The 21,874-nt window shown below is 49.7% G+C and overlaps 1 protein-coding gene across 1 annotated transcript in view; it reads left to right on the top strand.

Annotated features, from left to right (window-relative positions):
• The window catches only part of RBM19 (RNA binding motif protein 19), a 68,684-nt gene that overhangs the window by 18,423 nt on the left and 28,387 nt on the right, over positions 1-21,874 (top strand). Inside the window, exon 21 of the mRNA XM_086761665.1 lies at positions 253-369. Within this exon, the coding sequence (XP_086617791.1) occupies positions 253-369 (117 nt within the window). The remainder of the gene's footprint in view (positions 1-252; positions 370-21,874) is intronic.

Genomic DNA, 21,874 nt, shown 5'->3' with positions numbered 1-21,874 from the left:
TTTTAAAATCCCTTGAGTAGATATAAAGCCTATGAAAACTTAATTTGCTGTTTTCTAAGCTTGCAAGAAAAAGAATCAAAGTTAGCTTACATTAAGCTATTTAAAAAAAAAAAAATCAAATAATATGTAGCGAGGATGCCTATGTGAGCTAGCTGACTAATTTTTCTACATCCCTAATTTTGAAGGAGCCAGAATGTGATGGGTGTTTTGCCGTGCGGTGGTCCTTACCTGCCCTTTCTGTTGATTTCACAGGCCCACTGTGAAATCATCCCGAAAGAAACAAACCGTCAAGAAGCAGAAGACCTCCAAGATCTTGGTCCGAAACATCCCATTCCAGGCCACCGTCAGGGAAATCAGGGAACTTTTCAGGTAGGAAAGCGCTTTCCGTCAGGTCTGTGGAGTGCTCCAGGCTGGAGCTGGTCTGATTTCATAGAGGATCTTGCTATCAGATTGTAAATATTACGAGTTTTGTTTTCTTTGTGGAAGTAAACAAGCCTCTTGCTGTATGTAAATACAAACGGCTTGGCAGGTTATACCAGTATAGGAATTCTGCTGGTGAGACAGATGACAAGCCAATGTTTTTTGACTGGAGCCACTGTGAGCTGTCAGAGCCGGTGGCCCGTCACCGTGCAGCAGACATCCCCAGAACTTGGAGATCTCCCTGCCTGTCGTGTGAATGACATATAGCGTTGGATCTCTTTGTTTTTTCCTCTTGCCTGAAAGGCGTGCAGCAGCTTTCCTGATGCTCTGCACACCTGGCTGGGGAGGAGCACTGGGAGCCGCTGCAGACAGCTGGCGTGAAAGGTTTGGGCTGGGGCTGCCTTCCTCTTCCATCTGTCCTGCCCACGTGACGGTGTCGCTCCTTCCCGTCACGGAGGGAGCATTCCATCTTGCTTTGCCTTCCACGAGCGTTTCACTGCGTGTGCAGTCTGTGAGGATGCACAACTGTGCTGTCCGTAATACCCTCTCTGGCAAGAAATTCCTTGTCAGCCGTGAGACCTGCCCGGGATAGTGCTGAGTGTTGAATAGGGATTTTAGGATCCCCAGCCTGCATTCTTCTGTGCGCTGGCTGATCTGTTTCCTTTGTATCCTCAGCCTTTTGTGCGGTGACTTGTTAAGCCTTGTAATGCATTCCAGAAAAGAGGTGAAACTTGCTAAAATACAGCATACAGCATCTTTTCTGCTCGCAGGCTGAGAATCTTTTGCTCGTTGACCCAGGCCGTGGTCCCTGCTCCTCTGCTGACTTGCAGAAGGAATTTAGGGAATTGATGTCCAGCTCTGCCTGTCAGTTTTTCCCATCTGCAAAATAAGGGTGAAAGCCTGTATCTGCAGGGCATGGTGAAGTACTGTGGGTCTGTCTAAGCAGAAGGCAGGCGCTTTTGTCTGGTCAGGGCTGCGGTATTTGTTTCCAGAGGGACCAAGTTGAGGAATCACTTAACACTTTGACACCTCCCGGTACCACACAGTGAAAACTGCCTTGCAAGGAGCTGCGGGGCAGAGATTTGGTTGTAGGTGAAACTATGTATTTCCCTCTGTACAGTGAATTCTGCCTACTTTATTAGTGTGTGATGTTTTCCTGGCTTGGCCGCAGGTAAGGACAGTGGTTCCCATGTGCCGGGTAGGCTGTTTCCTTGCAAGGTGTAAGGTGGCAAGGAAAACTATGCGTTGCAAAAGTATTTTGGGGTGGGCTCTGGAGATTTAACTGGCTGCAGACGGTGACTTGGCTCTTGGACAGACGTTGCTGGAAGGGTGGTGGCAGGCACAACGTAAAGATCTCTGAGAAAAAGGTTTTTCTTGCTCGTGCTGTGCAGCTTGGATGCTTTTGCTTCAGCGCTGCCCTCAGAATCTCTACTGAAACAGAGAAAAAAGAACCTGGACTTCCAAGCTGCTGTGCTGAGTTTTCTTAGCCTGTGAGGCACTGCTAATCTAAAACCCAACACTGTGTGGCTGCAGACATGACCTTTGTAAAGCTGGAGCAAACAAAACCAGGGAGATTATTTGCCTTCTAGGGCCCTGGGTTAAGTTCAGGGAGCTGCAAGGCTTATGTATATCACGAGGGTATACAAGCCCAGCAGAGACCGGGGGAGGGGTGGTATGTTGGGGTTTTTTTTTTTTCTTCCTGTCTTGTCTAGCACCTCAGTGCTGCAGAGAGGAGGGGTAGAGGAGCAGTCTGATTAATATTGCAAGGAACACGCAGTTTCTGGCTGCGTGCGCTGTTGACAGCGCTCTCGGAGCAATGTGTGGACATCCGTTTTGTTTACCCAGGATATTCAGAGATGTGGGTTTTTCTCCTCAAAACAAAAGCCAACAGCTTGTCGGGGGGACCCACGGTCCTCCCGCCATCCCTCCTTCCCTTCAGAGCAGCTACAACCAGCCGTGATGGAGTGCTGCTAACTACTTCATCCTCCTGGATCACTTTTTTGGGTGGTTTTAAATCAGATGCCTTTGCTCGGAAGCTTTTACCTCTTTCTGTGTTTAGAAAGCTGTCTTATATATATTTTGTTATTTATTTATTTGAAATTGGGAGCAATTGCTTGGATGGGAGGGCTGCAGGGGGCACTCTTGGCCTGCCCAGGAAAGGCTAGCTGGGGACCACCGTGCTGGGGACCACAAGCCTGGGGACAGCAAGGGACAGTGCCAGCCTGGGGACCGCTGGGCCACGCCGCTGGGCTTTGCCATGCGGGGCAGCGGCCCCAGGCCCGCAGAGGTGAGAGGCTTTGCAAGGCCAGCATCTCCTCTATTGTTTCTCATGCTCAAAAGGCACTTTCTGGCCCTGAAGCTGATGTTTTCTCCCAACTTGCTTCCTTCTATGCTTGCTTTTTTCTTTTCTTAATTCCTTGAGCAGGAGAAAAATGAATAAGTAAATATATACGCACACACACACTTTCTCTCTCTATTAGTATGTGTATGTATTATGCCAGACAAATACGTATTTTATGCAAGTATCTATTTCCAGATACAGATATCTTTCCCCAAACAAATATTTCCATGTTTTGAGCTTTGTTAAGGAGCTGTGTATTACTTTCTAAATGGCCCCACAGTAGATATTAAGGACACTGGAACAGCAAAACAAGGGAGTTGGGGAAAGGCTGTGTGCCATTCTCCGGGCTCATCCTTGCTGTGGTTTGGAAGTGGTTGGTGACACACATGCTTCCCGTCGCACGGCCGAACGCGTCCTCTGCATCCTGAGCACCGGTGGGTTTGGGGAGCCGTGTTCCCCAGGAGCTTCCTCCTGCCTGTCCCCAGCAGCGAGGTGGATCCCTGGGAGAGGGAAGGAGGCCAGGCAATCCCTTGGGAACGGTCTGTGAGTGGGTGTAAAACTCAAAATTACTTTTCCCTAAGCTCATAGTTTGCAGGAGATTCAAGGCAAATGTGTTTCTTTTAATTTTGGAGTTTAGGGATATTAAGTTCTAATTCTTGGGCTGGAGGATGGTGGTGCTTAATTTTCCTTGTCCGGAAGCCGTGAATGCTCTGGTGAACAGCAAAAGTCCTCTGCCTGCAAAATAAACCCCTTGTTGAAGGGCTCCGCGAGCCTTAGGTGCCTCCCGCCTTCCACACTGGACCTGATGGCTCCCGATGGCTTTGCTGGGGAGCGCAGCACTGGTTCTGAGCATGTCTTGGTCTTCTGCTGGAGGTGTTAGCCTTTCTCACACCATCAGGGGCTTTTTTTTTTTTTTTTTTTTTTTTTTTTTTTTTTTTTGAGACCCAATAGGTGTTATTTTCTTCAGAGGGAGAAATGCTTTTCAATTATAGGAGCTGGTTTTGGGCTAGGTGTGAAGATTTAGCTTTTGTGGGTGTGTTTTTCTTCCCCCATTTTTGTTCTTTATTAGATTCTACTCTTATCTTTACTACCTGGAAAAATAACAAAAGACAAATGGTCCTTACCTCTTTCCAAAGAGCCATAGTTAGGGGAGGAGAGACAAAGGGATTGATATCCCATGAACGCTGCTAATTTTTGCTGTCAAATTGAGGGGCTTTTATAGCAAGTTGGGGTGGTTTTTTTATTTTTTTTTTTTTTTAAGGAACTCTAGATGTGGCAAGCTGAATTGAAGATCTGTGAAAGGCCACATTTTCACAGAATGGAGCTCTGTCAATTTCTGAAAAATAGGCTCCTTTAAAATCTATCCTATTAGATTCATGCAGCCTTCATTTGAAGTTCCAATTAACTATTTGTTTCATAGCATCCTCTTCCGTCCTCCTTCCTCCTCTCTGCACCAACTTTCATGAATATTAAAAATACGGCTGTTTGGCAGTTGGCATATAACATTTCAGGGAGATGTATATTTGATTTTCCCCAAAGGCGGAACGATTACATTTAGAAAAAAAAACTTCTTCAAGATTTCTACCCAATGAAATGCAACCTGAGGGATAGAGACTGTAGGAAGTCTGCCTAGGTATTGACGTACCTGATGCTTGCACTGCTGGAGGAAGCATCTCAAGGAGCATGTTTTGAGGATGGCATTGTTTCATCTTTTCTTTGCAAATTATCATTGGGTCTGCATCTCCAAATTCTCCTGAAATTGCGATGACCATCACTTCCAGCAATCCTCTGCCAGTTAGTTGTGGTAGACCCCAAGTTCAGAGCGAGATCAGATGTTGGCAGTGTGAGTGTGGAAGGTGTTCTGCTGTCCATGTCTTTCACCTGTAGGAATTGAATTCAAATATCCTGTGTAAACCTGTAAAATCATAAAATCGTTATCAGCTGAGACTGGACTTCAGTTCAACTAGTTATCGGGTGCGTTTATCTCCATATTCTCACTTTCTTATAAGAAAAGTAATGCTGCTGGTTAGGAAGACCTTCGGGGATGGGTGTCTCTTTTAATTTTAACTACTTTGCTGAGTGTTTTCTGTGTCTTGACAAAGACATGGCATTTATTGCATCTGGCAAAACAAGTGCCTGGGACTGGTTAGGAGAAAACAAATCTATTCCCTCTGATAGAGGGTAAAAGTGAAGACAGCCAGTGGGACAAGACTTTGGAGTCATGTCTCTTCTAGAAGAAAAACCTCTGAAGAACGATACGATGGATAAACTGGCAGAGATGATTTTTTTTTTTAAAGGCAGTCTTTATGAAGTTAATTTTATAAGATGATGCCTTTCACTTCTTCTGACCTATTATAATCAAGTGTAGTTATCAGAATGGGCTTTTCATTTCCCATTACAAAGGACACAGTGGTATAATGAATCCGTCTGCCAGACATGCTTGCTGTTCACACCTTTCTCCCAGTAATGGAGTCTACATGACTGGAGACAATTTCTCCTTCCCAGAGTAACGTTGCCCTGTTGAAGCTGTGGAAATCTTTGCTACTGAAAGGCAGAGGAGGAAAAAAAAATTAGTCCCTTGATAAACATGTGAGTTTGTTAAGCAAGTGCTGGGCAGTATTAATTAAAATATTCAGTGCAAACAGCCCTGGGATGCACAGTGCTGTAAGCACTGCTTACTGGGCAGTCTAATGTCAGATTACTCTCCAAGTGACATTTTTGCTTTTAAAACCCTAGGTGTTGTGCTAGAAATGTCCCAAAATCTATTGCTGCTTAAAATGTTTTTGACCGTACTGTCCTGCTGCAGTTAGATGGCCCAGGAACGCTGGGGAAGCTGCAGAAGTCACAGTGAGCACCTCCTCACGGTGTAAGAGTCTGCTGGGGTTAGGATGGGGGCTGCACAAATGCAGCCAAGGGCGATGAAGCTGCTGGGTGGGATGTTGGGGAGAAGCCCCAGGAGCTGCTGAGCCCCTGCCAGAGGTCTGGACTGGAAGATGGTAGGATAGGCTCAGTGATTCCCAGTAACCATGGGTGCACTGGTCTGCCTGTTCCTTCTACCTCCTGACCACATCAGCAGATCTGTCCTGGGTGAGATGTCTCCTGGCCAAATCTCCTGCTTAGCTCCCTGTTCTCTGCTGAGAGTGATGTCCCTCAGTGCGTTCTGCACTCTCCTGTGAAAAGCCAAAGCGTGGCTCCACTGTTCAGCAGCTGGAAACTCCTTCCCGCACCCTATAGCGTCTAGGTAAGGATGTGTGCGTTACAAGCGTGAGTGTGGTTCATGGAACTGTAAAACTTCCTATTTATTGTGCTCCTAGCCCTTTACAGCTAAAACAAAATTAAATTGGCATAGATAAAACATGCTGGGAATGTTACTTAAGGGGCAAGCGGAGGCAGGGCAGAGTTGCTAGATGCGCAGGCGTTGGGCAGGATGGGCGATAGTACTGATGGAAGGATGTGGAGATCTGCAGTGCTTCCTTGTGTTAGAAACCGCTGTTGGGTTCGTGCCCTGTTCATCTGGGTCGTGTCTGTGGATGGATTAAGCTGCGTTTGTGAGTCATTTTGCCGACATGGTCCAACTGTCAGTCTGCAGCTAGATCCAGTCTGAAGAACTCAGAAAAGAGGAGGGGTAGAAGTTTGGGTGATGAGCAAAGCCCGCCAGCTAAATATCTCTCTTCTTACCCCTGTGTGGTTACTGGTTTAAAGCTAATAGTTTCTGCTCCCTTATCGGTGTAAACAGAGATGTTCCTCAGAGCAAGATATCACCCCATCTCCCTAGGAGGCTGCTTCTGATGAGGGGAGAGTCTCTTGGTCTTCTGCAGTCTGATGCTTGTGGCCCAGCAAACTCCTTTGCTGCTCAGCATGGAGTGAGATGAACAAAATCCTGTACTGGAGCAATCTGCGGGTGAGAGGAGAAAGGCTGGTTTGGTCTGGATACCTCGCTCAGTTCTTTGCTCCTGTTACTCAGGCCAGTATTGATCATCTTTGTGGACTGGGGCTTAGGTGCCTCGCAGAACGGACACAACTCCTGGGAAGGACTGGTAGGATAAGTGTGTTAAAACAGGTGCTCCAATAGTGGCACTCTGCCGTGCCAGAAGGTATTTGTACAGAACTGAGCTGCCAGCTCCTCTGCAATACTCACACCTTTGCTTGTCCCGGGGTGCTGTCCTTGCAAGCTTGTGCATGAAGACGATGCCCAAAAATGAGTCTTGTACAAGCAGAAAGACCCTGGGGAAGCAGCTAGCATTGGTGGGCGCTCTGCACCCAGTTATCAGGTCAGTGTTGGATCCCAGCTTTCTGGCTTCCCCTGTGAGCTGGGACATTGGTGCCAGCACATGGAAGGACCATGGAAGGTGTCTCTTGCCAAGAGGCACACGTTTGGGTGGAAACCTGTCAAAACCAGTTCTAGGACTAAGAACTGGACCATGTCTCATTTGAGTGCTGACAACAGTAATGGTGTCTCCGAGTTTGATTTGATGTTGAGTGGAGTTGCCGTATTGTGTTTAAACATTGAGTTGTTTTAGAAAAGTTGACCCGTCCTTCTTTGGGATCTACAGAGCCATCCCCAGGCTCCCGCTCCAGGCCACTGAGTGCCCTGAGCTTACAGGCGCTCGATGGCATGGTGGTTTGCATCCGTGCGTGTGCGTAGGTGCGTGTACGTGCTCTGGTGTCTTCGGCATACGGGTGAATTCCCGCACCAGCAGTGCTTTTGCCCTGTTTTGGCTAATACCTAGGGGTAATAATGTCTGGTTCCCATTTTGAGGGTGGCTTTCCCTTCCAAACCCATGCCTAGAGCACTGCAGGGCTGGGTGCGTCAGAGGAAGCCTCAGTGAGCTGGTTCCTCAGGACATGTAAATGCAAGCGGCTTCTGATGATGGCAGCAGCAGATGAGGTGGCGCTTCACGTTAATGCTGGGTTTCAGCTTTCGAATCAGGATGCGAGCTCTGTGCGTTGGGCTGCTGAGCGTCTGCGGAGGGAACGTGTCTGGCCTGGGGGGCTGCAGGGTGCTGCTCTGGGTTGAAGCTTTCCACCCCGATGTGGCTCTGCCTCCCCGCTGTGTGGGTTGTCTGCCCCTGTGATTTGAAGGCGTTTGCAAAAAAAAAAAAAATGCATCTTTGGGTGTGTTTTCTTTGATGTGGTTAGGAAGCTGCTTGGTTGATTCCTCCCCTCGTGCCCTTCCTGTCTGAGGAGCTCTGCCCGACTCGGTGGCTTTTAGTGTTTGTTTTGGTTTGCAAGGGGAAGCTGGACTTTCCTTACCATTGCATTTTCTCCTGCCCACCAGCATCCCTGGCAGTGTCTCCTCCCTGCAGCCTTCCAGCGGACTCAGGGCTGGTGTTTGCAACAGGTCCTGGCTGTGGTGCTGTTGTGTTGGGCTGCTGTGGTCTCCCCTGCAATCCCACCGCTTACCCTGGCTCTCCTCCTGCCCTTGGTCTCTGTTCTCACCCCATTTCCCCCCTTTACTGGGGGCTATTGGAAGATTTAAGCCTTGCCCCTTAGGCTGGACCCCTGGACCACCCCATGCCATCTCCTCTTCTGACGCCTTTGGATTGTGTGCGACCTTGTTCTCCTACACAGCCTATCCCAGGTGCATCCTTACAGCCCGGCTTAGTGCAGGGGCTTTACTAATCCTTGTGTGCTCCTGTGCCCAAATCGCAGGAGCCTGGGAGCGGTGCGCAGGGAAATGCAGGGTGCAGGTGCTTTTCTGGGCAGCAACTTGCGGGTATGTGCACCAGCTCCGTGAGCCGAGGGCTCCAGTTGAGAATACAGGGATCTGCTGGGCTGGCTTATTTCTCTCACTATCTCAAAAAACATAAATTAAACTTTTTTTTTTGGTCCTTCTTCAAGCCTTTTCCTTATGTGCTGGAAACTCAAACGCAGCAATGTAACTGGCCACTTTAATTTGACTATGCAAAATGAGCCATGGGGTGAAGGAGAGCGAAATAGGTTTTCAGCGCTGTTTTTCGGTTTGAATCATAAAGGTGTTTAACATAGATAAGGAAATGTTTAACTCTGTGTTATCTTGGCAGGGTTGCTTTAAAAGGTGGATCTTCCCAAGAGCAGAAGGAAGATTTTTCAGCACATCTCTTTCTCTGGCTTGAATATTCATTACAATACTTTATTTTTATTTTTATTTTTTTTTCCCCTCTTGTGCACTCCACATTCTCCATACCCACGGGTCCCCTTTTCTGCTCACCCAGAACTCTGCTGAGGAGTTTTTGGCTGCCTGCTTTTGCGCAGTCCAGTTGCCCGATGCAAATGAAAGGAGTTTGTAGCCTGCTTCTTTCTGCCTCCTGCCAAAGCATCTCTCACCGGGGCGCCAAGCCGAAATTCCCGATGGAACTTAATTAGTTTTACACACAGACTCCATCGCTCGTCAGCACAGAGGGGCTCGGGGAGGTGGAGAGAGGTGGGGATGGGACTGCTTTTGAAATGTCTTATTCTAATGTAACTCTGGGATTTTGCTGTGGGGCTTTTGCCTTTTTTTTTTTTTTTTTTTTTTTGTGCCAAGTGGGACTGGCACACGTCTGTGCGTACACGTGGACTTTTTCTCCTTGATAGGAAGCAAAACATGAAGGCTGTAGGAGCTGCTGTCTCCTGTGAATAACCCACTCAGTGCTAGTAGCATTATACAGTCTCCTTTTGTCTAAATTGTGAAGAAGAGTATGTGTGTGTCTATGTAGGAAAATCATGTTATTTTTTTGCCTTATGTTACAGCTAGTTCTTGTTCCTTTTCAAAATTGTCCCTTGGCCAGGGAGGCTACTCTGGCGGCTGGCAGCCAGGGAGTTGTAGAATCTATGGTGTTGAAATTATGCTGGAGGAACTTTTGAGCTTGTGTCAGCCTTTAAGTCAAGGAGCAATCAAAGTGATTATTTTCTTGATCTTAACATTCTTCTCTGTTGCATTTTTTAACTAGAGTTCTTTCACAGTGCCGTTCACCCATCTGACCTTCTTGTCTTCCGTTGGCACGTACGCGTGAGTATTTTTCAGTCTCACTTCATGAGAAGGTCCTGAACAAGCCTGTAATGAATCACAGTTTTCTCCTCAGAATGACATTGTGTCCTTTATTTGCATCCCTGTTTGCATTATTATTTTTTTTAACCTCAAGCCTGCTGCAGCATTTCTGCCTCTTCGATCCAATGGATTTTAAGCCTTGGGATACGGTTACAATTAAGGACCTTGCATTGCACAGCCTCTTGCCTCCCCCCCGGGCCAGACCCCCTGCCAAAGGCATTTGAACCGTGTTGGCTTCTGCAGCTGGTGGCACCGTGAGCATTTCTGTCTGTGCTACTGCCCAGACCTTGTTTTTCCTGAAGAAACCAAGCTAAGGCAGACCAGGCTGAGCATCGATCTTCTCAGCTCCCTTTCCCCCTCCCCCAGCAGCATCCTGACCACTTCCAGGCATCTGGCAGAGGAGAGATCTTAAGTTTGAGAACTTGGTGCCATTCAGTATAGGAGGAAGCTCCCGAGGCTTGTCTTTCCAGGAAGATGATGATGTGGGATTGATCTTTATTAGATATCCAGGAGTTCACATAAGCTGCCCTTGAAGATGGGACACTTTCTGACCAAGTTCTCATTTTATTAAGCACCTGGGAAAACCATCTCCTTTGTTCTGCTTCTCACAGACCCACTTGTTAGCTGAGGGGCTGCCCCTCGGTGGTCTGGCCACTTCAGGCTGTCCCCCTCATGGGTGGCCTTCTGGGGCTTGCCCAAGGATGTCTGAAGGACAGACTTGGTGCCCCTTCAGCCCTCCTTTTTATTTATTTATTTATTTATTTATTAACATCTCCTTGTGGAGCCTCGCTTGGAAAGGCAGCAAGGATGACTTTTCCAAGCCCAGGAGCACTGAGATCTGCAGCTCAGCGGGCTGGGCCTGATTGCAAGCAGTGCTGTCAGGATTTGTGCCAAAACTTCCCCTGCAAATTCAGTTGTCAGGTGGGCTGCGTGACTGCTCTTTGGTTCTCTTTAACCCAGGTCTTACTCTTCCCACCCTTTGATCCTGCTGCTCTGCTAGCAGCCGAAGGGTTAAAAGAGTTTGGGGGGCGAGGGGGTGGAAGTGAGGTATTTCAGATGCTCATTACTCACTGCCAGCTTCCCCCAAAATCATATTAATTTCACGCTGTCACGCAGGACTGCGCTGTCTTTCTCGTCAGCATCCAGGAGGGTGACGGGGATGGGGGGGGGAGTGCGGGTCCCCCCTTTGCATCACGGCTGTGATTTGAAAAGCTCATTGGTGGCCTCTTTCCTTGCTGCGCTACCACCCCAGCGGGACCAGGCTGGGGCTGCTCACCTTGCGGGGGGATCTGGGGAACGGGGAGTGCTTTGCCATGCGCTGCCTCCCCGATGATCATTTTCCATCCCGCTGCTCGTGCAAAAACCCCATGAAATTAGATCTGCTGCAGCCAGGAAGGCTTGAGGAGGGAGGGAGGGAGGGAGGGGAGCTGCCAACCTCTCCTGCACTACCTGTGGGCAGGAAGGATGCTGCTTAAAAGTTGGTCTTTAACTAGTTGCCTCCCTTTCTTTTTTTTTTTTTAATGTAAGTGACTGCAGCCTGGCTCTGCCTGCAAAGATCACTTCCCCAGCTGCTGTTGCCTCCGCTCTCCTTTCTCCTCCTTTTCGGCTATTCGCTCGCTGCGTCTGCCAGAGCTGTCACCTCTGGAGGGACTTCTCACTGTCACACAAGGTAGGGCTGGGACTCTGACAGCTCCCACGCAGGCTCAGCACTCCCAAGCCCATCTCCCCGTAAGGTTCTTCAGCAGCAGAGATTCTGCTCTATCCCCAGTGATTTCTCTTATTCCTGGGAGATGTCTCAGCTTTTTTCCACATGCGCTTTTGTATTTTTTTTTTGTGGGTTGATCATCTCCTTCCCTTTTCTCTGGTCATGACTACACTTTTGAAGCCCTTGGCAGAATGCAGCAGCAGCAGCTCAGGTCTCCCTGTGTTTACAGAGCAGAGAAGGAAACAACACATTAGGAGGCACAGCAGAGAGCTGACAGCCCATCCTATTTGAGACTTGAAAGGCTTTATAATAAACCTTGGGAGATGAGTTACCTGCTTGTGCAGGACAAGGAGTCCCACGAGCCCGAAGGGACCTGTGACAGAGGACCTGGACCCTTGGGAGTGGAGGGTGAGAGTGGCAGCGGCCACTCCTGTGCCAGCAGCAGCACCAGCCTCTGGTACAGCTGGGTGTTATCGGTGCTTTACGATGCTTATTAAACATTAGAGAATCTATGAATCCAGGCATTACTCCGTTTCTGTAATCAACTCTGCTTGTCCTCTCCTGGCTCTGATTCCTTTCTGAGGTTCTCTTCCTCGTAAAGACTGTGAACCAAAAGCAGGTTTCTCCTGCATAGCCACGTCCCTTGGGGACATTAGCAACTCCATGGTGGAGTGTGTTCCCTCACCTTTGCATTGACCTTATGAGTAGCGAGTGCTGGCAGGAAGCTCTTTGAACCTCCTTTTGCAGGGCTAAAGCACTGCACTGAGCAGCTGGCTGTCATCTGGCACGCTGTATGCGATCAGTCTGTGGTGATGCTTCTTAACATCAGCTTTTACTCTTTCCCGTGTCGGGGAACCTTCTACTTGAAGCAGAGATGTTGCTTTTTGGAGGTACGTGGGACGTTGTGGCTGCTCAGAGGCAGACAGGTGATGGTGGGAGGTGGTTTCCTGAGCCCTGTTCCTTGATACCAGCGCAAGAATCGGAGGAAAGCTCATAACTTGGCAAGTGTCTCTGTTCAAGCAAAGCATCTCTTTTTGGGGAGTCGTTACCTACTCCAGTCTCCTTTAATCCCCCAGCTCCAGTATGGGCATGGCAGCTTGCGTACTGGCTCGGAGAGCTGTAGCTGTCTGTGTTGCCTCTAAAAATCACGATCTTCTGTGGAAAGCCTCACAGCGTGGAGAAATGAGGTCCCTGCAAGCCAGGTGTTCCTGCCTGGGCAGCCAGCAGTAAAAAGCTGTTGGTAATGCCCCCTCTGGGGAAGGCAAACTCTGACCCTTTTAGACCTTGGTTGACCCTGGCAGGTTATTTTTCAGTGTGTTATTGCCTCTCTTTTTTTTTTTTTTTTTCTTTTTTCTTCCATGTGTGTTACAGCTTGTTCAGGTCAGCTGGTGCAGGCATCTTCTGTAGCCCCTCGTTTCTACCTCATGTTCACCTTCTCAGCAAGCCTGCACCTGCCACACTGCGTTGACGGCATCTGTCAGCAAGGTGCAAGCGTCCGCTCTTGCTTGTGATCGATCGTGAACACCCAGGACGTTGTCACAAGCCTTCCTGAAGGTTTTAGAGGGGGACAGCAGAAGGGGGAGGATGGGGAGAGCTTGCACCCCACTGCACAGATGCCCCACTCAGCAGTTGACGCTGTCCTGCCCAGCTCTGCCCTCTCTTGCATTTTTGTTGGATGTTTTAATTTCTTTTCTTGGAGATGCTTTGAGTTGGGAGGGGACAGGTGTGGCTGGGGCAGGGGGATCGGGAGCACCGAAGCAGATGTTTAGCCTCGTCAAAGTCCATTTATTAAATTAGCAAGGTTGCACTGACAGGGTTCGCGCCGCCGATGTTTGCATACTGACACCGCAAGATGCAGGGCAAGGACAGTGCGGGGAGACGTGTCCCCCCCTCTAGGACATCTCCCTCTGCTGAGGAGGTGGTGAGTGCCTGATGGTGGCTCATTCATTGCCTTGCGAAGGTCCATCCCCACAGAGAAGTTCTGCCTCTGCTGCAGCGATGGGATGCGTGTGCCTGGCCCTGGGGCAGTGCCGATGAGCATGGATTTCAGCTTCCCTACGTGTGGGCACGCACGCAGCTGCTTGTTCAATTCAATTGCGCTGTTACTGCAGTGCAGTCCTGCTGCACGTGTAATGCTTTTCCATGCTGAGACTTAAATAAGGAAACAAATTTTAAAAAGTCCAGACCCAACTAGCAGTTACCTCCAGTGCAGTTTTCTTTGCCCAGAAAGGCTGGGTTTGCTGACTTCCATCCTGGGCTCTTCCGCTCTTTGCAGTGCTGCAAACCTCTCTCCTCTTCATCCGGATGTTGCAAGGGTGGAGAGCGATGAGCTTTCTGCAGAAAGAGTGGAAACATCGTCGTTGAATCCCATGATGGCTCAGATAATGCTTGCACCATGCAGTCACTCCCCGTCCTCCTGTCTTCTCAGAGTTTTCCAAGCGACCTGTGAAGACGTGTCCCACCGCACAGAGTAGTACCTGAGCTTTAGCAGACGTTTTAGTTGTTGCAGACTGGGAGAAGGTGACCAAAGGACAGAGTGTGCTGGGAGCAGGAAGAGAGCAACCATCATAGCTCAGATGACAACCAGACCTCCAATTTTGGGCACAGGGTGGGCAAAGTGGGCCATTACCGGAGTAAATACAAGTCTAGAAACACTCCTCTGCTCACATTGCTTTTGCAGTACAATGAAAATCTGATGTTTTGCGTCGCATCTCTGGAGAGGACGGTGCTGCTCAGGGGAGCACGATGGCGCGGTGGCTCCTAGCCTCACCGTCGAGCTGATGTGTGCCTGTTTTTAATGCTTTGTCTTGTTTTGATCCCTGGCAGAGTGAATGTGGTTGGGCTGGGCTCTTCAGAGACCGGGCTGCGCTCAGGAGATCTCGCCATCCTCATTGTGTTTGAGTCACTGAAACAGAAGCACTTCACTTGAGCTCCCGCATTCTTCATGTATTTGCATGCATTTGATCTTTCCTACGTGTTTCTCTGTTCTCCTGATGGAGATAATTAATCTGGTTCTTTCTCTAAGTCATCCTGCAGCTTTACAGGGACAAGACTTAAATAAGGATTCTCTTTAAAGCAGAACTGCGTTAAAATAGCTGTCTGCCTATAAATATCTCATTGCTTCTATATTTATTCTCCGCCAGCTCAGTGCAGGAGGGTCTGAAGTTGAATTTGAGAGATTTTTTTTTTTTTTTTTGACTGTTGATGCATCTAGTACCTTAAGAGCAAGGCTACTTTCTCCAAAGTATGCCCCAGGTACACCTTTGGGACTCATGAGGCATGGCTAAATCTCTCTTCTGTGTTTACTGCTTTGCTAGTTTTACAAATTTCCTCTTGTCTTTGAAACGAGCTGACTCATAAGGATCCTAGAAGAGTGGAGATTTGCACCGGGCCCTCCTGCGAGCACTATTTTTAGCATAACTTATTTTTGACCAGAGCTGCACTCTGATCAGGATTTTCAAAAGAGCCCAGGAGAGATAAATCCCCAAATCTCAGCGCTGTTGGAGCTGCGGGTTCCTTTGAAATCCTGACCCTGCTGGTGATTACTGTGGTGACTTGGTGGCTCCTAAGCCCTGGTCCTGCAAGGTGCTGCGTGCGGGGAGAACTGTGGCTTACGAGCGTGAGCTCTGTGAAAGGCTTTGCGAGCGTTGGAGGTTCTCCTTGAAGTCCGTGCGAGGATTTGAGATTTCACGGGGTTTGGGATATAAGGGTCACGACTGTGGTGATTTTTACATCTTGGTGGGAGCCACCGTGGGAGGGTGTATCGGAAGCTGTAGTCTGCTCCTGGCATGGTCCGTGGAGGTAGGTGTGATGGGGAAGCTCAGGAGAAGCCCTCTTTCAGTTGTCATGGTAGAGCTGGACTTTTTTCCACTGTACGTGAAAGCCTTTTTTTCTCCACACCGCCTCTTCCCTGCCACCCCCAGGGAAAAAAAAAAAAAAATACAGTGACATCAGGAAGGCAGCCGCTGGTGAGGTGAAGTCGCAGAATTTGAGAATGACCGGAGCCCAGGTGGAGCCTCGGCAGGGCTGGGATGCAGTGGCAGAGGGGAGAAGAGTCCTGCGGAGACCGGGGCTGGAAGCAGAGCCCCGTATCTGTGTAAGATGGCAACAGCGCAGAGAGGCAGCAACAAAACCCTAAATAATATGGGGGGGGGGGGGTTGACATCTCTGACAATTTTGAATTGCCTCTTCAGTCTCACGTGTCCAACAGCAGTTACTTTTAAGTTCTCTGAGTCACCAGCTCGCGCTCTTTGAGATCAGGAGATGACTTTGAACCTCAACCTCTCGTGTAGAGTTCAAAGCAAGCCCCACAGTGGTGTCTAAACCTGGGACGTGCTAAAGCTTACAGCGTTCCCCATGCCAGCTCTGCTCCTTCTCCCCTGCCTTGGGAACTGGCTTGGAAATTTTGAGTGTGGAGATGTAAAGTTTCATAGGAAACTTATTCGTGCTTTGACTAAATAACGAATCATCAGCTTCTTTAAAGCGTGGAAATAAATGCAGATAATACGCAGCTATCTTCTCTGGGAGGTGTTAGCACGCTCGGTGAGTCCTGGGCGTTTTTCTTTGATCTCGCCAAATCTAAAATAGGTGTATAACGATAGGTAGGTTAAAAAAAATCCTCCCCACCCTGTGTTAGAGCCGATGGCACGTGCTCCTCCTCCAGCGAGGACGCGGACACGCGCTTGCACAATACCCTATGGGCAGGCACAGGTAGGAAGGGACGTGCGGAAGAGCAGAGACCTTGCTTTGCAGTTGGACCAGGAGAGAGATGGGAACAAATCAGGAGGTGACAGAGTCTGTCCCTCTGGCCGAAAGGTGTGCAGAGGCTGCTGGGTGGTATTCTGCATGTTAGCATCTCCTGGTGCAGATGCCCAAGCTCTGAGGATGACGGAACCCTGGCCCAGGTTGCCCAGAGAGGCGGTGGATGCCCCATCCCTGGAAACATTCCAGGCCAGGTTGGACAGGGCTCTGAGCAACCTGATCTGGTTGGAGATGTCCCTGCTCCTGGCAGGGGGTTGGGCTGGGTGGGCTTGAACGCTCCCTCCCAACCCAAACTTGTCTGTGATCCCCCCTGGCACTCCCCACCTTTCTTTTTGCCACACTGCCCCGTTAAATTCGAGCACGGGAGCCAGCTCTGTAGGGCTAAATTACTGTGACGGTCGTACCATAGCAACTGTACCTGTCTGCCGCGGCGAGCTGCTGGAAAATAATCATTGTTTGGGAGGAGCAGGGGGCCGAGGAGCGGCGAAGGGAAGACAACGAGATGCTGCTGCCACTGGCACAGCAAATCCGTGCCAACATGGGAAGGGAAAGGCCCCTTTTAACGTGACTCTTTAAAGCAAATCTCTTTAAGGAACCGAATCTCTCGCACAACGTTAAACCTTGCAAAGTAGGATTAAATGCGGCAAAATTAGGAAACCAAACCTGGTTGCAGCACCTGTTTAAAAAAGACTTTAAGTGGAGGGATATTAAAATTTTAAGACCTGCTGCTGTGCTGGTGATGGAGGATTTAAAAAATAATAATTACTGTGGGTTTTATTTTTCTTTTTGCTTGGTTTTCAGAATTGGTTTCTTTCTGTTTAGCATGCAGCCTAATTGCGTAATTACACGATAGACTGGAGTAGAATTTAGTGTGTGTAATACCAGTTATAAAGAAGAGCCCTAATTATGTATATCTTCTCAGGTAAATAATACATCAGGGGCATGGAGTGGCCTAATTACTGTTCTGAAAACCTGCCTAATGACTAATTTACTTGGAATTTCAGAAAGCTTTTGATAAGGTCCCTCATAAGCAACTGTTAAGGAGAATAAATCGAGAAGGGGTAAAATGTTTTGCTACGTTTTTAAACAAGGCGTTTAAGCGATAGGAAACAGCCGCTGCCTTGGGGTCTCGAGGAGCGGGGAGGTCCCTGCTGGTCTGACGCCAAAGCTGTTGGGTTTCGGTTCCCACTTCACTGTGAGCTCCGAGGGAGACTGCTGCTGGTTGAGCCATCCACAAAAGTGGAATTTAATATTGACGTGAGTCTTGTGGATAAATGCACAGCTCCTTGGAAGACAGGCATCTCTATCTGTATGGTCACCGGTACTATTTGTGATACTGAGCATCTGAATATCCTTTGAAAATCTGGGCCAAAATTCAGTAAATCTAAAAAGAGCTAAAGTTTGTTTAGTTTTCCACAGGCGGAAAACATGGGGAGCAAGGGTGATCCAAAAGCCAAACTGCTTTCCCAAGGACTGGTTTCTAGGTGGATCTCACGGGCTTCCTCTGCATGTCGGAGCTGAGACCAGCACCGCCGTTATTCCAGGGAGCGCAGGTGGAGAAGGGAGTCCGGGAGGGTGGCATGTGGATGGGGACACAGGAGCATCTATTTGTCGCTGCCTCTCAACATCTCCTGGTACGGGCAGGTTTAGCAGCTCGGGCTGGCTCGCCATCCCTTCCCTTTGCAACCCCCCCGCTTTGCTTTTGGGTCTTTTCTGGGAGAAAGCACGGATGTGTATCTCCAACTGGAGGAGCCGGAGCGATGTGACGGGAGCGGTGAGAGGGAATTAGCTCTAAAGGGTCCTCTGCTGAGCAGCCACAGCAGAGATAAAGGAGGAGGATCTTTGTGCCCAGCCGGCGACATGCTAATTGGCTTTCCTTCCTTGCAAACTTTGCAAACCATGCTCTTTAAGTCCTCGGCAAGATAAACAGTTGCCGTGGCAGGTGTGCCGAAAGCGCCGTCTGGATGTAATTAGACACGTTTGCGAGAGAGCATCCCGGAGACATCGAACAGTGCTGTTCATGCTGAGCACGTCCTGGAGGGGGCTCATCCCACTCCCCCCTCCCCTGCCATGGTCAGAGCTGCTGTCAGAAAGCGTTGGTTGCTTCTAGCCAGATTTAGGGGGATGCAAGGTGGGAATCAGGCTGGTGCAGATTTCCACAAGTCTGGTGGAAGTAAAGCCTGAGAAAACGGGAAATTTGTGCTGCAGTGGCAGAAAGGTGGAAAATTCCCCTCTACGACACATCAGAGAGTCTCCACATGGGACAGGGAGGGGATGGTCACCCAGGCTGGACACCACGTGTCCCATCATCGCAGCCCACAGAGCAGCGTGCTTCTCGTGCTCTCTCTCTGGCCCCAATTCTCACATTGAGGAAAAATCCCTAGGTGACTTCTCTTTCTTGCAAGGCCAGGTCATCCTTTTGCAGGACTTCCAGCTTGTCTGCTGGAGCGTCTCTCTCGTATCAAAGATGTTCACATTGCGCCGTCTTTTTTTTTTTTTTTTTTTTTTTTTTTAAGTCATGAGTCTCTCTGCTGCCTTCGTGAACTGATCAAAGCCTTGTGTGTCTGAGATTGGCAGACAGCAGCTGTGGCTTTGCAGGTGGTGAGCTGGAAAAATGGGAGAGATGTGGCTTCACGGGGTCGCTCATGTGGGGAAACTGAGGCTGAAAAGGAGCCTGGAGTCCCCGCTTTGCTCCCCAGCGTCGCTGCTCAAGAGTTGTAGCATCTCTTCATGCTTGCTTCTGCTTCATCAGGACCTGGTGGTCATCACTGATCCTGGAGAGCCTCCTGGGTTGGAAGTGTCGTTCCTGATTTTTGTTGGGCGTAGGATGCTCCAGATGGAAAGCCTTCTTTCAGAGAGACCCCTGTCTCCTCGGGAAACTTGGGGTTTCTTTGAGACCTGGGGGTCTCCTTCGCTTCACTGTTGTTTCACTGCCCTGTCAAGCAGTTCGTTAAAGGTTCCAGGGAGTGAGTTGCATGTGTTTTGGGGGGGTATGAAGCTGGATGATGTCTGCGATGAGATCGCAGCACCCTGGGAAGGTGGCTGTCTCGGGGAGGGGAGGCTCCTGACTCTGTCACCCAACAGTGCAGGACAGGGACAAGTGGGAACCACTCATACCCAGCTGAAAATGCAGGAGGTGTTTGAACACTTGTGATCCCATGTGAGCTGAGGATATAGGCTGGAATAGCTCTGAAATCTTGTCGAGGTGAGGCTTCCCACAACTCCAACCCCCCAAGCAGACAGGACTGCGCTTCGTTCGCGTGCTGTGGAGGAGGCAACTGGCAGCTCCTGCCAGGAAATGCTTGGTGCCAAAAAGAGCGATTTGTGGTGAAATGCTGTGGCTGAGCTCAGACACGTGCCGTCGGTGCTCGGTTTCCCTCGGTACAGGTGGCCAGGAAGGGAGCTTGGCTTTAGACCTGCCATGAGAGACTCTGCAGCAGTCTCCTCTGGAAAACCGGCCTCGGGAAGGGCTCCGTCGCTTTGGAAGCGGCTGAGCTCGGAGAAGACAGCAGCGCTTCTCCCAGCAGCGCGAGGCTGGCGCTGAAGAACAGGGATTGCACAAAGCAAAACCCGGTTTTGCTGCAGCAGCAGATCAAGAGGCCTCCAAACAAAGACGATGCTCCTGGGAGAGGAGGCTGGAAAAACTGATAATCCACGTGGTAAAGAACAAGGCGAGACGTGGCTGTCCTCTTCCTGTGCACCGCTGGCTTTTCGTAGGGGGTTTGGAGGTGATTTGACGACCCAGCAGGACTGTCTGGTGCAGGTGAGGAGCTGCTGTGGGAGTGGGGATCAGCTTTGCAGCAGGGCATGGTCAGGCAAGGACCTGCTTTTCCACATCGCCTCAGCCATGGGCTGGGGGTCCGCTGGGCCGCCTGGTCTGCAAAGTCCTTCCACCCATCATCTGCTGCCCCCGCGGTGCTGCCGGAGACAGACAGACAGAGGCAGCGGCAGTTTGTGCTTGGTTCCATGTGTCAGGAGACTTCTCCTGCCTTGCCCTCCTGTGCATTCATTTGCTAATTTTCAGAGGTTACCGAGGAGACGTTATTGATGATGATGATGATGATAGTGGTAATAGGGGAGATAGGTGGCAGGTTAATTCCTGAACTCTAACAGGATTTAAGCTAACAAGAGAGGAAGGCTTTTTTCCTCCCTCTCTCCTTTCCCTTCCTCCTTTCAGATATTTCCTGTGCTGGGGATAACAACACCAAGGAGTGTTAAATTGGCTCTGAATGTCCACCCCTGGCTGTCCACATTCTTGTAACGATTTCATTAGCTTGAATTATCCACGTTATTTTCTTGTAATGGGATTAGCCGTACTGGAGTCAGCCGAAGTCCTGGAGCGGGAGGCGGGAGGGACCTTCCGCTGCGTATTTCATTAACTCTCTCATGCGGGGGGTGGAACTGGCCACGGCTCAGCCCAGGGGCAAAGCCATTTGCCAGGGTCCTGCGTTCCTAAAGGAGGAAGAAAGAAAAAGGACCATTATTATTCCCCCTCCCCGCCTTATAATCGGCAAATCGGCACAGAACCAGAGACAGGCAGGGAGGTAATTCACTGGGGGGGAGGGAGGTCCTATTTGGGGGCGAGGGGGAGAAAAATAATAAAATGAAGACAGCCATTGCAAAGTGATTGAGTGAATTCTGCTGGGCTGACTCGTGGCTGCAGCCTGCTACTGGGGAGGAGGTTGTGTAGCCGGGGAAGGGAAGGACTTCTGTCTCTTTTGGACTCGTTGTCCCTGCCCAGAGCTGTTTCTGATGAGCGGTTTTGCTGCCTGGCTCGTTCGCTTGAGCTCTGTCCTAGGGCTGCCAGCAGTCACGAGGGAGGATTTGGGCAGCGTCAGGGCTTGGGGATGAGAAGGCAGCAAGGGGGGAGAGAGGAGGAGGTGGTGGCAGTAGGTGGTAACCCACAAGAAGGTTGGCAGCCTTGCTAGAGGTTTTCACGATCAGTTTTACAATGTGGTTATTGCTGATTTTTTTTTCTTGAAGGGAAATAAACCAGAGAGGGGGGCTTAGTCTGCCTCATGCAGTGGGACATCTGCATGTGTCTGGAGAAACCTAAGGGTGATTTTTTTAGTTTGTTTTCCAAGAAAGTCTGCTCTTCTGGTAGCAGACATCAGTTGATCTTTCTAACCATTGCATGGATTCACGATGTCAGTTGTGCTTTCCCCTACGGAACTTGGGAACCCAGTGGTCCTTGATCTGCTCATAGCTTAGGGCTCACCAAGGTCAAGCATGATGAACACATCTTTGTGTTAGGGACTTGAAAATAACGATTGGGGCTGGACAGGTCTTGGCCTGTCCCAAGGAGCTTGCAGTTTAAATGTTGCTGTTTGAGACAGGGGACGGGATGAAATGCAGGGAATGCTTCACGGCTGCTTGGGGCAGTGGTGGGGCGAGACTTAGACACTGGGGGCTGAGCCAAGGTGGGAAGAGACTTGGAAGCAGGGGACAGAAATCCAAACAAAACCTGATGGGAAAAGAGGTGGTGGAGTCAGTGGCAGAAGATGGTGCTGGACCTGGTGTGCGTGGCGATACTGCCGTGGTTGCGCAGAGAATTTGGGGCTGGGCCCGTAGCAGGAGAGCGGTAATGGAAGGAGAGGGAGCTGCAGAGTGGAAACTTGTGTTGTTGGGCTGGAGAAGG

The sequence above is a fragment of the Chlamydotis macqueenii genome, chromosome 17, assembly GCF_036417535.1.
Source record: "Chlamydotis macqueenii isolate bChlMac1 chromosome 17, bChlMac1.mat, whole genome shotgun sequence".
NCBI classification, from domain to species: Eukaryota; Metazoa; Chordata; class Aves; order Otidiformes; family Otididae; genus Chlamydotis; species Chlamydotis macqueenii.
Note: the sequence above shows the minus strand (reverse complement) of the source record. Positions and strands in the feature narration are given on the sequence as shown.